The following is a 15,709-nucleotide window of genomic DNA, read 5'->3' as shown; positions in this document are numbered from 1 at the left end:
AGCATGTTAAGGTATTAATAATGAATACTAAAATATGTTTGCATACTATAATATTTTTAGCGCAACTAAAGATTCATCAGGTAAATACCAATTTGTAAGAAAGAAAACTAAGACAAACGAGTCACCAGCAAGTTTTATGTCAAAAGTTGTCAAAATACATTTTTAATATTCACATCTTTACAATTTACAGTAAACTTCTCATAACTAAAGTGCTCTCAAGTGCTGATTCTTGTAGTGTCACTATTATGAAAAATGTTTCACTGTGGTTTAAAGTATCTTAACAAACTGTTAGACTGTGATAAACAAGGTGCTGTGTTCTTCCTTCCTTTATTTGCTTTAGGCTTTTCAGGGGGTTTATCCCTAGAAGTCTTGGGCCCAGGTTCCCGATTCTTCCATTCAGCTAGTAGTTCTTCTTGCACACCTGCGGGTAGTTCATAAAAAGTCTTTGTGTCAACATTAGGAGGAAATACAACTCCTGCTTTCCTACTACAAGCTTTATCCTCAGAAGTTGTTTCAAAGGCCTGCTTATCTTTATCCCAGATAGGGACACGTAGAACACTTTGGCTAGCTCCAGCTTCCAGAGGTGACAGATCTCTCGCTCTGAAATCCTGAGAGTCAGGGGGTTGTTTTTCCATACTGCTGCTTGACAGTGCACTTCTGGGGCACGCGGAAGAACAACTGGCCCTGGAGCCGTATGCCAGAGCAGTTGCAGATTCATGCGCTGATATGGTGCTGCACCCTGCAGAGCGCCTATCACTGTTTAGTCCCTTAGAATTTGGGGAAGTGCTGTACGCCTCTTCTGCAAAACATATTGATGGCTGGCCCGAAATGTTCTCAGCCAGGATCACTTCTGTTTTTTCAGAAAGAATTTCTTTTTTAATATCTTCTGGAAGTTCCCTGAAGACTTCCTCGTCAATATCAGCAGGAAACAAATGAAATGGGAAGTCAGGAATTCCTGCTTTCTTTATATTGCTTTGCTTTTCCTCTGAAAGTTTCCTAGTTTTCGTAGTTCCAGTTCTGTTGCAGCTCTGGTTCCAAGAAGCACTTCCCTCACCATGTGAGACATCTTCTTCTTCCTGGGGCAAAAAATGTATATAAAAGTGTAAGTATGTTCTGTGTGATCTAATTACTAAGCGCTATTTTACTAACAGCGAGTTCTTCAAATTATCGCTTAACAGACAGTAATATTTTTTCCTTATGATCGGTAGTGTTTTTTTAAATCTTATTTTTCAACCATAGGCCTTAAAGTACATACACTTAGGAATCCTTGTCTTATTTTAAAGTAGCAAATACCTTGAAGTTACATTTTGTTGCTTTAGAATATACAATATGATCTTATCCCTTATATTCCTGAGCAGCTGAGAAACAGACAAGTTTATCAGTGCACCAAGTTGCCATGTCAAGACAGAAACATTAAATTCATTACACAACAAAATTTTGAAGTTACTATGGTTTTGTATTATGTACTCAAAGCATCTTGTGGAAATGTTTAGCAGTGTTTCCACAGCCAGCTCCTATGTTGTCTAGGGTATGCAACTGGGAGCTAGGAGATTTGTTCAATTCCGAGCAGGAATTAGAAGCTCACTAGATCAGAAGTTAGAGCTAGGGGCCAATACAGAACTGAAACTTTGATTAATTTCTAGTCTGAATGGGGAGACTTGAGAATGCATAGGAAGGGAAATAATCACTGTGAAAGTACCTTAAAGCAACAAGGTAAATTATAAGCAACTTTAAGGACTTAGACTAAAATCTAAGGTAAAAGATGCTTCAGTATGACAATATCTGAGTTCTTGGCCTGTTGTTTCACAAATGGTAAATGAAGGGCAGATCTTAGTGGAATGAGCAGCCAAATTTGGCAATTATTTTTTAGAAAACATAAGTTTCGCTTTCTCTCTCAGTGAATTCTGTTCTCTTCAGCTAAGGGGCCTGATAATGCAGCTGCCCGTCCAATTCAAGACAGTATTAAACGCTTTTAAGCAGTCTGTCTAATGAAAGAAAGCAGACAAGTAACACCTGCTCAGAAGACTCCAAATAAATCTTTTTTTTTTGTTACCAAGTGAATAAAACTTACAATCCTGAAAATTCCAAAGCAGTTAAGGTTTAAATCTATATAATAAAGATGGAAATATCTCAGAACTTTCTTATCTGCAGATAGTTTTCAGTATCTTTCAGCTTACCCGGACACGTTTACTGGAGCCTGAGGGCGGTGACATCTGCTTTAGATAGAAACCAATGGATCCTTTCTTGCTGCTAGGAAGATCTTTGAGGTTGGAGAAGCAGACGCTCAGAAGGGTAAGATGAAACGGTAGATCTACATCTATCATCTTTCGAAAGAGTTTCATTAGTATATCAACTAATGGGGATATAATGTTGCTGCTTTCTAAAAGAAAAAAGGTGGAAAAAAAAAGGTAATGTGTATATAACTAAGAGTAACTGACTGATTTAAATAGCAAAGTACAAAGGCAAACATTGCTAAAGGCTTGCAAAGTAATCTGTCAATATAGTTGTCAAGATGTTCATTCTGCCCTGTCAGCTATGTCCTAACTCAATAACAGACCTTTTTTTTCCCCCCTTTAGTAAAAATGCTTAATGTCACACCTGTAAAGATTACTTTATAGTATGTACTTAGCTTAGAAAAGAATAATTACAGAATATAAACCCAGCTGAATAGATTTGGAAAATGATCCAATTCTAGCAAAGAAGGGCCTTTACAGGGCCATGTAGGTGTAGAACATTACCCCAAAACTCGTAATAACAACGTGGTTATTATGGGTTTATTGGGGACTAAATGAGGTGACAGTGATTGTTCGTCTCCTCCAGTGTAGAAGTCCAGTGGCAATTTTGAAGTGAGACGCTACACAAGACTTATAAATAGCTTCTCTAGGGCTGTGAGAAGTAATTCAGGAATTGAAGTCAGGCAACAGTGATTCTCTGTGCTGATACAGCAGTGATTTAGATTTATTTCCTCACCCCAATCTGAATGAAGTGTCAAATGAATTGCAATTGCTGGTTGGAAAGCTTAAGTCTGAGAAGGATAAGAACCTATATGTTATTAATTTTCAGAGGTACATCAAAAAGTCGTTTTTATTACATAATAAAAACGGAGAACATGATTCAAATCCCTAACAGAGAAAAGCAGATTATTAATCTGGGAAGCAGCCCCCAGTCACCCTTTCCCATCCCACTGAGAAATTCACCGCCAGGAATGCAGCCAGACTGGGATAAAACGTGGTAATAATATAGTCATTCCTACAGTGAAGTCCTATGTGTTTTTAGCATATCTCAGCAAGATGTATCCATTACAAGTAATGGAAAAATTTCCAAATATTAAATGTAGGGAATATTATCATGAAATTAAGTAATGGAATTTTACAGAGAAGTTAGGCGGTAGCAACACAAAGCTGATACTTGCAAAAAATTTGAAGTTTACCTTTTCCAAATTTCTGAATGAGATGAGGTGGAATAGGACACTGACGGCTTTCCCGATTAAACCATTTATTGGTTGAGGAGAACTGGCGTATGGTCAGCCTTACTGTGTGTGGTTGTCTTCCATCTTTGTCTATTCTGTGGAGCATTAATGCGCACAAAGTATTACTGCGAGTATTCTTCAGAGGGTCTGTGGAAACTCTTACAAAGTCTAATTAAGCATGACAGATCTCTCCCAACTCCTGGCTTTACTCCACTGATTATACAGGGAACTTTGGGCCTAACTGGTTCCCTTCATTACCCATAAGTTAGAAATTCAATACAATGTGAATATTGTCTCCAAAAGCCTTCAACTGAAGCGACTGTGAAAATTAAGTGGTTCAGTCTGCAATGCTGCCACGTTTCAACATTTAATACATTAAAAGTAGTATAGTCTTTGCAGTTAAACCCTGTATAATCCTTAGCTTTTAGCTCTTCTTTTTGCTTTTCAAGGAAATATCCCCACTTTAGCAGCAAAATGTTAGCTGGCTTTTGGAAGAAAGATAAGAAACAATGTATGTAATTGTTTCTTTCCCCCTCCAAAAGGCATTGGGGGGGGGTTACTTTCCCTACCAAAAAAAATATTTCTCAATTGTATGTGTTGTAAACAAGATAGGACAAAGAGCCTCACTTCAAATTTAAATTTTGTGATTACTGAGCAATGCCTTAAGATGCAGATAAAAGACTCCCTGCCCATAACGTTAATAGAACTAAAATGGATATATCTGTTGTGTCACATGCACAGAAAACCTTTAAGACTTGTAGATTATTTTAAGGCTGGGAGAGGCATGTAGAGAATATGAAAATACTTAGAGGAAAAAAAAAAAAGAAAAATCAAGAACTAACAGGGGACACACAGGCTGGTCAGGACACAAAAAGCATTTCAAAAATCAGAAGTTGAAGCATGGCTGAGCAGGAAACAGTTCAGTGCTGCTAGAATATTGCTTTTTTTTTTAATAACTTGTTTTAAGTAAAGTCAGAGGATATAAAGGGAGGACAGGAAAGTCACAGTAGTCAAGACATGAGTAAATGCATCCTCCTGCTATGCTGGAGTTCTTGTCAAGTATCTCGGGCTTGGACACTGCCTGGATTTACAGGGCAAGGGGAGGAGGAAGAAATGAAAATGTTCTTTCAGACTGATGGAAAAATAAGCTGTGGGACAGGAGACAAACACAAATGGTGATCACCAACAGTCTGAAAGTAGAGAAAGGCACTTCTGGGAAAAGAAAGAAAACCCGGCATTTTGCTGAGAGAAGAAATGTAGAGTAGGAGACAAACCTAACATACGTTCCAAGTCCCTTCAGGTCACAATTTCAGTCATCAAAAAGAGCTACTGAAGACAGTCACCTGTCTAATAGGTTGTGAAGCAGTTCTTCAATTTTCTCTTTAACTTCCACTTCCGATGAACATTTTTTAAAGGAGTCTTCATCACTAAAAGACTAAAAAAACCCACATTAGTCCTTTCAGTTTGATATTTACTTCAGAATTCTGAAGAGGAAAAAAAGTATCGCAGTTAAGTGTGTAGAATTAACTCCAAGGTATCTTTGACGCTCAGAGCTCAACTGAATTTCAGGAGAATTATGCATTAATTTGAGTTGTACTAGAGAATACATACAAAAATGCATCATTTTGGTTAGTTCAGCAAAGTTCATATAAAACTAAAAGCGATTTTTTTACTCTTTATAAAGTACTTCAGAACAATAGTTGTACCTGAGGAGGGCCTGATGGAGTCACAGGGGAGTCATCTTCTCCGTAGCTGAGTTTTTGGATACGCTGAGCATTAGAAACACCAAGTTCCTTCTCTAACACAGCAGACGGAAACGCTTGGAGATCACACACATTCCTAACACCCAGCGTTTCAAGACGTTTGGCAGTTTTGTAGCCAATGCCTAAATAAAATGTGTATTAAAAATACACAGAAAAGTGAGTATATCCATACATATAAATAATGCCCACCCATGTAGTAGTGACAGTTGTTTTTATTACTACTCTTTTCAGCGATATTTTTGGTGAGTTTCCATTTGAGTTTTAAAATCTGGCATTAGAAAAGCCGTACTGGGACACAGCAAAGGTCTGCCTGTGTCTGTAGCCTACATCAACGCTTCCTGGCCAACGGCAAAGCATCAGTGTAGAATAAGTCGGAAAACTACTTCCTCAGAGTATTCTATCAGGCTCCAATAGACTGGTTTAATAACCGTCCGTAGGTTTCCAGTCAGCAAGTTTCAAAGAGTTTGAATTTAAAACCTCATATCAACCACAATGTTTGGGCTTCGACAAACATAAACTGAGATTTTTAGTATTTTCAAAGGTATGTTGTGAAGTGCTGCAACACTTTTATGTCCCAACCAAAAATTAAGGAAACCTTCAGCTAAACAAAACTCAAACAGCTTATGGGAAAAAAAAAAAGCACCCTAAACGCACACCCTGCTGCCTGCTGGTGAGAATTAGATTTTTTAAAATTATTTCAGCTGTAATCTTTTCAGTATTTTTTCTTACGATCGTAAGAGTTGTCAAAATGTTCTCCATCGATGCTCGCAGCACCACGCTTACCAGGCACTTTCTGGATGTGCTCAAGGCCACGTATTAGATCTTGACAGCTTTCAGGCAGAAGAACTGTTTGCTGGTTTGGTTTAAAGGTCCCAGATACTAGTTTAGACAGTAATTTGTTGGAGGCCACTCCTGCACAGCCTGTAAGGCCCAGTCTCGCATATATGGCTTCCCTCAGCTCCTCTGCAATCTGAGATCCAATAACTAGTCTTACATGCGTTGTATCCTGCAGATTTATAGCTGCAAAGAAAAAGAAAGCAGTGTTCAGTATGTAAACAATCACCTAGTTAGCTAATTCTCTAGATTTAGGTATTTTTTACATTGCATTAAAGCAGTACCAGAAAGTACAGTCTCACAGGTCAAGTGGTATTGCCATGGCTTCTGTATCCCAGTTTAACCTCACTCCCGTCTCCCAAAAACCCTGGTAAAAGGGAGACGGCTGCTGTCCAAAAGCAGAGGTGTACTGTCCAGGGAGCATAGGGAGTATTTTAAATATAAAATACAATATATTAAGAGATGTCAAAGTGTTAAATAGCAGAGATTCTTGTACCACTGTAACCAAAGTAATTTACAGGGCTGCCTTGCCACCAAGTCTTTATTACTCGCATGCAAATGCCAAATGAGGAAAAGGACTATTCAGGCATTTTCCTCCTCTCCAAACCACATTCAAAGCCATTGCAATAGCTCAAAGTCCAGGAAGACCAACTGCCTGCCTTCCTAGTGCATGAAATGAGTATCATGGCATAGATATTGCATTCGCGTTTGATGACAGAGGAAGCAGCTTAGCTACTTCAGTCTCAGTAAGTCTATTCCTAATGGATATAGCAAAAGTTTACTCTGTTTTTTTGGTTTTCATTCATTAAAAAAAAAAAAAATCATTCAGTTTTGCCAATTGACAATAACATTCAAGCTCCAACAAAATTCTCTATGTCTTACTACAGTAAAACTGTCTTAAATTAAAAACAAAAAAAAGGACAATGAAAATCTGTTCTCCCAAATCGTTGTATGTGCTTATCCACCACAGAGATTGATTTTTTTTTTTTTTTTGTACCATCTAACTGGAACGCTGATTTGCATTTGTGAGAGGCATCTTCTCAAATACAGAAACCAAGCACAGAGCCACACAAGGTTCCAATGGTTCAGCTCTGGACAGTACTTAGAAGCAGAGAGATACTTTGTTCTGAACTTCACAAATGTTTATCGTATTTTTCAACGTGAAGAATATTTAACTCACCTTGGTTGTTGTACACGTGGCCAGACACACAGACTCTGGAACATCCACTTTGCTGTAGCTGGTTTAGTCTTTTCTCTACAATCTCTGTGACATCCACAAAATTTTCATCAAACCCAAGCCTTTCCACCAGAGGACAAAATTCCCCCAACAACTCTAGGAGGAAAAGATACCCAAGGATAAAATGCACACAACTGTTAGTTTGAGGTTTTCACGTTTGCATCAATCCATGGCCGATTTCCCATGGATTCAAGTAGGACACTTGCACAAAGAGAAACCGTGTTCTCTTCCAGATAAAATAACAAGGCACTTATTTTAGCAAAGGTGAAGAAGAGTATTTCTTCAGCCCACAACTACCTCCGTCATCGGCTTTTCTTTTCCCCAAATCTCTTCTTTCTTTCCTCATTTCTTTTTGAAATTACAGTTCTTAACCTCTGCAGTACTTTCCCCTGAGGAAATCTGTTTCCCAGCTAGGCGGGCTTTCACTTTTAGGTTATTACTATTTCACCTGCTCCTGCTGCTAATGATAAAAGCAGTAATCAATGGCAATGCTGCCATGTCACTTAATTAAGAGATATTGGTGAAGTTCACCCACTTCGAGGGCTTCAGCATTCTGCTCTCCCTTGTTTCACATTTGGAAATATATTATTGCAGTCAGTATTTAAATAAGAAAAATTGTTCCTAAAGAACTACATGGGCATAATCCTAACATGTAAGATCAATGTCATACGTTTATAGTGTCTGACCCAGACTGCAACGAAGTCTGATCACTTACTTTATGAAATACTGACATTTTATGACTAAGTATTATCACCATGGCATGAGACTCATTCTAGTAAGAACTTTTAGAGTGGGAAAGTGTCGTATACTGTTACACACGTGTCCGTGTGCACACAGAGTTTAACAAAAAGTGTTTGTCCTCTATTGAAAAATTGGTAATTTTGTACCTGTAACCTTGTACGACGTTTCCCTGTATGGAGTTAGATCTTCTCCGTTAACCAGTGTCAGCTGAGGAACCTTCTCTTTAGCATCCCTCACAGACATCAGTTTCTTCACTCCACATTTTCTGGCTTCATAGTTACAGGTAACTACAATGTTTTTCTGTTGCACACCTAAAAATAAAAGTTAAATGTTTTTTAAAGGTAGGTTTCTTGGTACTTCACAGAAGACTGTCGTACTTTCAAGCTACTCCAAAGACTGAAGCACATGCTTTGATCAGAACGCAAGATCACAGAGCAAGCGAAAAAACCAACACGACGGTTTTATTTTACAAGATTATGAGAAGGGCAGATCTTGATTTTGACTGCTGGACAGTAAAAACATTTTAAAACCTTATAGATATTTTTTTTCCCATTGAAATATCACTCTTAATTTTGTCCTTTTTCAGGCAATCTTACCCATGAAAGTGCTCTTTATGTAACAGTCATTTTACGCTGCACTTCCTCGACGGACTGGTGACATTCCCGACTTCTGGATGGAATGAAGCATGTTTTAGGCGTGATGTGTGAGAAGGCTCTGGCTCATCTGCGGGGCTCTGTGCCCACGTACGTTACGAACCAGCTTCGATCCCCAGAACTGCTCAGACATGTCAGTGAGTGCCTGTACTTGTGCTCACCAGGATTTATTCATCTCGTAGTAACGGCCACATGGAGTCTCGTGGCGGTGGCTACAGCGCCGGTGTGACTGCCTGTGTCTCACCACGCAACCAGCCCCTGAGCTCATTCCTGTCCCTGATTTCTGGCCGAACACACATAATCCCCAAATTAACAGCAAAGGAACTCATACCTAAAGGCTTGTCTCTTAACTCGGGGTTACGGATCATTTCTACTTGCGCGTAGAAGCAGTCCAGGTCGAGGTGCACAATCACCCTGCGCCCCGTGCTTCTGGCCGGCGCAGCCTTGGCTGCAAGGGAGCAAATGAACAGGTTACAAATTACGAGCCACCTTACGTGTGGTATAACGATTTTTTTTTCTAAATTAATCCATACTAAGGTATTACAAGAAGAATATAAAGTTTACAAGCTTTATACTAACTCTTGGGCTGCGTTAATTCCCGGATTGCTTATGAGCACAAGTCACCCACAGCAACTCAGCTCACTTCTAAACGTTTTTTAGGGGCCAGTGGCATTTCTTTTCCAACGAACCATTCCAAAACCTGGCTTTACTCATAAAATATCCTTTCAGGCCGCAACACGGAAACACCTTTTTAATACATTTCTGTAAAACACTCTGTCTTTAACTCTGCTAGGGCAGCCCTGGCAGCCATCGGCCATTCCCCACCCCGCCGACACCCAGCTCCCTTCCGCGCCGCCGCCATTGCTGCTCACACGGGGCGGGCGAGGCGGCCGCGCCGCCCGGCTGCGGGCGAAGCCAGTCCTCCTCCTCCTCCTCCTCCTCCTCCCGGGGCTGCTGCTGCGGCGGCTGCGGCCGCTCCGTGGGCGGCGGGCCGGGCTCCATGCCGCCCGGGGCCTGACTCACCCGCCGCTCCGGGCCGCGCTCCCGCCGCTCCCCCCGCCCCGCGCCCGCCCCGCCGCCGTGCCGGCAGCGCCGCGCAGGTCCTAGCGCCGCCGCCCCCCGGGGAGAGCCGCGGCCTCCGCCGGGCGCCTGCCAGGCCGCCGAGCCCCGAGGGGAGACGCGGCGACGGAGCCCTCCGGCGGCGGGAGAGGCGGTGGCTCCGTGACGGGACCACCGGGTGTCGGGCGGGTGGACCTGTGCCGGGAAGGCGGCGCGGTGGCCGGAGCGCGGAGGACTCCAATAAACTGAACGGGGCGGGTGGGGGGTTGCTCCGGGGAGGCGTTTTGTTCGGCGGAGAAAATGGGGTGAATTCGGGTTTACGGCAGAGCGGGTTCGCCGGCGGCCCCGACGCCGCGGCGCCTGCCCTCACAAGCGGGACCTGACGGACGGGGCCCTCGCGCCCCCGGCGAGCCCCAGCCCCGTCCCGCAGCGCGTCCCTCGGCCATGACAGCCCGTGCCCCCGCCCGCCCCGCCGCGGCCGCTCTGTCCCGCCTACGGCGCTCTCTATGGTCGGCGGGGCTGGCCGCTCCGGCCCCTCTAGGCCGCCGACACCGATTCCGGGGCTCGGCCGCGGAAGCGGGAGCCGGGCGAGGGCTCCGCCGGCTGCGCGCGCAGCCCGCGCTCCTGGCGCCCAGCAGCGCGCGGCGGCCGCCATCGCCAGGGGGTCCCGGCCCCGGCCGCCGCCGGGAACAATAAAGCTCTTGTTAAGAGCGCCGGGGGCCGGGCGAGCCCCTTCCCCGCTCCTCCCTCCTCCGCCTCCCGCCGCCGCCGCGGGCCCCGCGCCCGGTGGATGGAGAAGCAGGGCAGGATGGACTGCCCCGCGCTGCCCCCGGGCTGGAAGAAGGAAGAGGTGATCCGCAAGTCGGGCCTCAGCGCCGGCAAGAGCGATGTCTACTACTTCAGGTACGCCGCGCCGGCCCCCCTGACAGCCCCTCTCCACCCCCGGCGGGATGGGGCCGGTCCCGGCAGCGCTCCGCCGCCGCCGCCCCGCGCCCCGGCCCCGCCACCTGCTCCCAGCGCTCCCCCCTGTCAGGGGCGGCGGGGAGGATGGCGCCGGTCCCGCTCCCCCCTACCCCGCCTGTCAGAGGGCCGGTCCCCTCCTGTCGCCTGGCTGTCAGGGAGGCGCCGCTCCCCGCCCGCCCGCCGCGGCGGAGGGGCTCGGTCCGCGCCCGCCGACCGCCTGTCAGGGGCGGCGGGGAGGATGGCGCCGCTGCCCGCACGCCGCCGGCCGCCTGTCAGAGGGCCGGTCCCCTCCCGCCATGGCTCTGCCCTGTCAGGGGGTGAGGCCGGTCCGCTCCCGCCATGGCTCTGTGTCAGCGGGGTGAGGCCGGTGCCCTCCTGCCGTGGCTCTCCCCTGGCAGAGGGCCGGTCCCCTCCCGCCATGACTCCGTGTCAGGGGGGGCGAGGCCGGTGCCCTCCCGCCATGGCTCCCCGACAGGGCCCGCTGGCTGGACTGGGCCGGTCCCCTGCCGCCGCCGCCCGCCTGACAGGGCCGGTGCCGGGCAGGGAGAAGAGGGGACAGACGGTCCCCGAGGTAGCCCAGCCCCGGGGGCGGCGGGGATGGCTCGGGCGCCGGCGGCGTGGGGGTCCCTGGAGCGAGCTGGGGGCCGGTGACCTCCCAGTGGAGCCCCGGGCAGCCGGCCGTGCCCCACACTCCGGAGGAGCCAGTGGTTGCGATGCTCCATGGACCCCAACCAGCCCTGGGCAGGCAGGGAGCTGGCAGGGCCGGTAAGGAGCCCTTCAGCCCGGTTTCCCTTTGGGAGAGGAGTGCTAGTGATAGCCCTCCCCAGCCCAGCTTTTCAGTGGAGCAGGGTCAGCCTCAAGAGAACGCTCCCCCTGCACTTAAACTAAGTCAGAGTTGCCATAAGGCATCCTACCAAAATAGTTAGGTCATCGGTGGGGGGGGGGGGACACGTACACCACACTGAATTAATTAGGAAGTTTACCATTAGTAACAAGAGTTGAAATTTTAGCAAAGTTAAGAGCGTGTGAAAATTGGAGAAGCCTTGCCGCTGCTAAATGTTCTTATTATTACTGCGCAGGTTATAGTAAAACCAAGAGAAGCAACAGCAACCTCATTTTGTTTCACCCTCCCGCTTGCTTTTGGAAACTGAAAAGGTAGTTCTTTTCTCAAGGCAGAAATGCAATAAATTCTGAAGTCTTGCTCCTAGGCCGTGCTTGTGCGAGTCCAGCCTGCTGCACAGCAGAGGAAGCTGTCTTCTGCAACGGCTAACCTCTTACCCACAGCACCTCTATTTATAGCTCTATATGCAGCTGATGAACCACACCTGAAACCTCTCCCTAACATCGCTGTTTCCGAGCAGGCCTCGCAGTCTCTCTCCTTTTGTTGCAGTGAATGGACTCAGTCTCTCCGCTGCCCAGCTGGAGGAGGGAGAAGTCATGCTTGCTCCCCCTCAGATACCAGCTCGTGGAAGAGTGGGTTTCTGCCAGTGTTGAATATGGCACCGCTTGACCCATCGCGCGTTGCTGCTAAACAAAATGAAACGTCTGACAAAAGCATTGCTTAGATGTGGAGGAGGAACGTTGATTTTTTTTTTCCTGAGCTTTTTGAATGAATCCGATTGAAAACTTTTTTTTAGACGAGTTCTGTTTTTGTCTTGCCGCCTTTGTCTGACTTGCGCTCCCAACCGTATGCTAATATTGCGGCAGATGATTGGGTAGCATCTGGCATCGCTGTCTAGCTCTTTGCATCTGCCTTTCCTTTCTGCGGTGCTGCCTCGTGAAGCCTGTCTGAAAAAGATCGCACTTGAGCCTACGGTTTGAATCCTGTTTTCTGGATGGGCCCTGGTTTTCTGCCGATTGCTAAACTGTACTTTCTGCGCAGGATTATTCTTTCCAGAATTAAATGCCAGACTTTTCTCAAGCCAGACAGTCACTGCTGACTATCTTGGACTATATTTAATGTAGAAGGCCCAAGTAACTTCAGCTATTTGCTCAGAATGACCTGTTTTAAAAACACGTGTTTAGCCACATGTTTGTCCTAGCAGAATGTAGGGGTGTCAGTGTTTTATGTAATAGAGATCCTTAATTAAACTATGAAAACATGGGGAAAATGCAGTAAGTTCTAGTATTTCCAGGTTTTCGGTTTTGCTTTGCAAAGAATGATATGTAACCTCATTAAGTTCATTAAGGCACCTGAGTTAGCTCACTAAAAACCTGAGGTTTATGTTTTTATGATTTCTTAAGGCTAGGAAAAAACCCAAAAGCGATTGGACAAAGCTTCATTTACTCTGATGGTCTAAATAATAATAGTAATTAAGAACAACTCTTGCAAGATTAGTACGTGTTGCAATCTACCTTATTTGCATTTTGAAACTTGCTTGTTTCAGGACTGCTTTATGGTATTTTAGCATGTCACGCTTTAGTAAGATGTGAACCAGTTCCTCAGATAAAAGTAAAACGCTTCCAGTAGTTTCTGGTAGGATGGTTTTTGCCCCTCTTCACGTATATCCGTGAGTCTCCTGACCTTCATGATTATCATAAAAAAGCCATTAAAAGAGGGGTGTGGTGGAAATGCTTCACAAATACTGTAGTAGATCAAAACACAGCTTTTGAGGTTAGCCCCCTCTCTGTAATGAGCTGAGCCTTCGTTCTTCAGATTTTGCCGCTGCTGTTGCCTAAAATCCTGTTAAGAAACTTTTAACGCAATTTTTGTTGAAGATGCAAGACTGTAATCTGCTCATCACCGACTCTAGAATTCTGTCTTTTTAATGTGGGAAAGTGGTAGGAATAAATGTTTCAAATTTTAGGACGCCTTCCAGCATGGTTAGCAGTGATGCAGATCTTCTGCCAAACAACCGCAAAATTGAAACTAAAAACTTACCAGGCAACTCATAGCTTAGAGTTTGTTGATTTCACTACAGATTACAGGTTTGGAAAAATAAGTAGTCGTTTATGTCTAGAGAAATAACTTCTGTACAGTAACAGGACTATTTCTGCACAACCAAAGTGAAACAAATAAAATGTGTTTTTATGGCTGCAGGCAGGACTGGCATAGGAAATTTATCTCTTTTTTTTTTTTTTTTTTCCCCTTTTCATTCTGTTATAGCTATGAGGCAGATTTTAGCACTGCTATATTTAAAACAAATGAAAATCTGTTTTGATCCAGTAAGTAGAGCAGGCCAAATACATTCAGAAGAGTTATGTCACTCTAGCTCTGTTGGGGAAGAAAAAAAAAAAAAGAAAAAAGAATGTTAATAAACACTACGTTGTTAAAATATGTAGTTGGGTACAAAGTGGGTTTTGGTTTGTGTGCCTTTTACAGACTAATATTCCCTAAAAGCCTGCATCGTCAGGATTTGGCATGATCACTTAAAGAGCAATACCACCCTTTTGAAAATGTGCATTGCATTTTAATGTGTACGTCTTTGGAATAATTCACTTAAACTTCTAATGGCCTAATTTTATACAAACAGTCAGGAGGAATAGATTTCCATGTGCGTCGTGATTTGAGGATGCACAAGTGACGCCAGAGGCCTGGCTTGGCTGGCAGAATCCTTGTTGATGGTGATGGAGAAGTTCTTCTGGAGCCGAGTTTGAGAGAGGAAAGGATTGCTACGTTTAGTAATATAAACTTATTTAGTCTAGGGACTAGCGCATTAAAAATCATGATACTGAATGTAGGACAAATGCAAAACTAGCACAGCGTTCTCAGAATAATAAATGCTTGGTTTAGGCTCTAATCCACCCATCAGGCAACTCCCTGGAAGGCTGTATGTGCAGTAGGTCTGGTGTGCGGTGCCTGTAGCGAATCCGGATGCTCTGTCTTAAGAGCAGGGAATGTTCACAGTGACAATGATACCAATTAAAATCAAGAAGAAGATTACGATGGTGCTGAGACAAAACCGTGTTCTTTTGAATCAGTTTGAGATTTTCCTCCAGGAATATACATGATCTTTTCCAGTTTAAAGAAGGTAGGAATTCTCTTAACGACTGTCTTGTCCAGACTATGAAGTGAATGCTCAAATTACGGCAAAGGCCATCTGAATGGTAATTTTTGTTGATCCTCAAGAATAAGAAGGCCTCTTTCTGAATGGCTTGACTGTCTTTGCCACGAAGTCCTTTATAATGTCCTCCCCATATCTGCAGAGTGATAAGCTGAGAGTATTCTTTTACTTTGTCTACAGACAGGATGTTACATTTAAGGCTACACATCTGATTTTTCTTTTAAATCAAGCTGCCGTGCTTGTATGAATCATATTTCCAATTTGTCGTAACTACTGTTATCTTATTGTAATCAAAGTTACCTGAGAAACTGTACCTACACAATGAGCGTTTTTAAAGTGACTCTTTTGGTAGTAACCTATTTATTTAAGGCCTAATACTGTAGTAAATTTGCACCATGATTTTTTTAAAGTCTTATTTATTCAGTGTACTATGAGGTAGGGGGTGCTGCTGTCCTGTCAAAAGACTCAGTCATGCAAAAGTCTGAGTAAAGTGGGAACTTTGAACATGGCTATCTCAGCTTCTGATTTATTTACCACTTCTTTTCTGTCGGTAAAAATCCCTTTAGTGTTTATAACTCCCTAGAGCGTTTACCTGTTTAAAAAATGTTCCTGAAACTCCGGCATGAAATTACTTTTCATAGCAGCAGCAAGTTAATATTCTATTTTGATGCATTTGTTCTTCGTGGGAAAAAAGCAAGTAAGGACTACTCTGCTTTTTTTCTAGTCGAGATTAAAAAAAGCCAAGTAGTTGACACCGCTTTCCGTGGGTTCTAATAGGCTGTTCAGTTTAACTACAAAAGCTTTTCCAGTATAGGTGTACCCGTGGGGCAAACAGACATCCCTTTGAAGTTTGTTTTGTGGTTTGACTGTAAGATAAATGCCGGAGAGTTTCCAGTGACAGTAGGACTAGTTTAATTCTGTGAGCTTATTTTTTTTGCCCCCCCCCCCTTTTTTTTTTTAAGGGAGACCTTTGCCTTTATCTTTAA

At 44.4% G+C, this 15,709-nt stretch overlaps 2 protein-coding genes across 2 annotated transcripts in view; one reads left to right on the top strand and one right to left on the bottom strand.

Moving 5' to 3' along the window:
• Positions 1-126: 126 nt before the first annotated feature.
• On the bottom strand, positions 127-9,807 carry POLI (DNA polymerase iota). Its single transcript, XM_063320095.1, has 10 exons — positions 9,570-9,807; positions 9,029-9,145; positions 8,191-8,355; positions 7,247-7,399; positions 6,016-6,252; positions 5,176-5,354; positions 4,813-4,904; positions 3,431-3,564; positions 2,178-2,380; positions 127-1,076 (listed from the first exon to the last, which is right to left on the bottom strand). The coding sequence occupies exons 1-10, from the start codon at positions 9,697-9,699 to the stop codon at positions 258-260; spliced, it is 2,229 nt and encodes a 742-aa protein (XP_063176165.1). The 5' UTR covers positions 9,700-9,807; the 3' UTR covers positions 127-257.
• A 478-nt stretch (positions 9,808-10,285) lies between these two features.
• The window catches only part of MBD2 (methyl-CpG binding domain protein 2), a 38,648-nt gene continuing 33,224 nt past the window's right edge, over positions 10,286-15,709 (top strand). The window contains exon 1 of the mRNA XM_063320096.1: positions 10,286-10,659. Within this exon, the coding sequence (XP_063176166.1) occupies positions 10,547-10,659 (113 nt within the window). The 5' untranslated portion in view covers positions 10,286-10,546. The remainder of the gene's footprint in view (positions 10,660-15,709) is intronic.

This window comes from Chroicocephalus ridibundus, chromosome Z (assembly GCF_963924245.1).
Source record: "Chroicocephalus ridibundus chromosome Z, bChrRid1.1, whole genome shotgun sequence".
NCBI lineage: Eukaryota > Metazoa > Chordata > Aves > Charadriiformes > Laridae > Chroicocephalus > Chroicocephalus ridibundus.
Note: the sequence above shows the minus strand (reverse complement) of the source record. Positions and strands in the feature narration are given on the sequence as shown.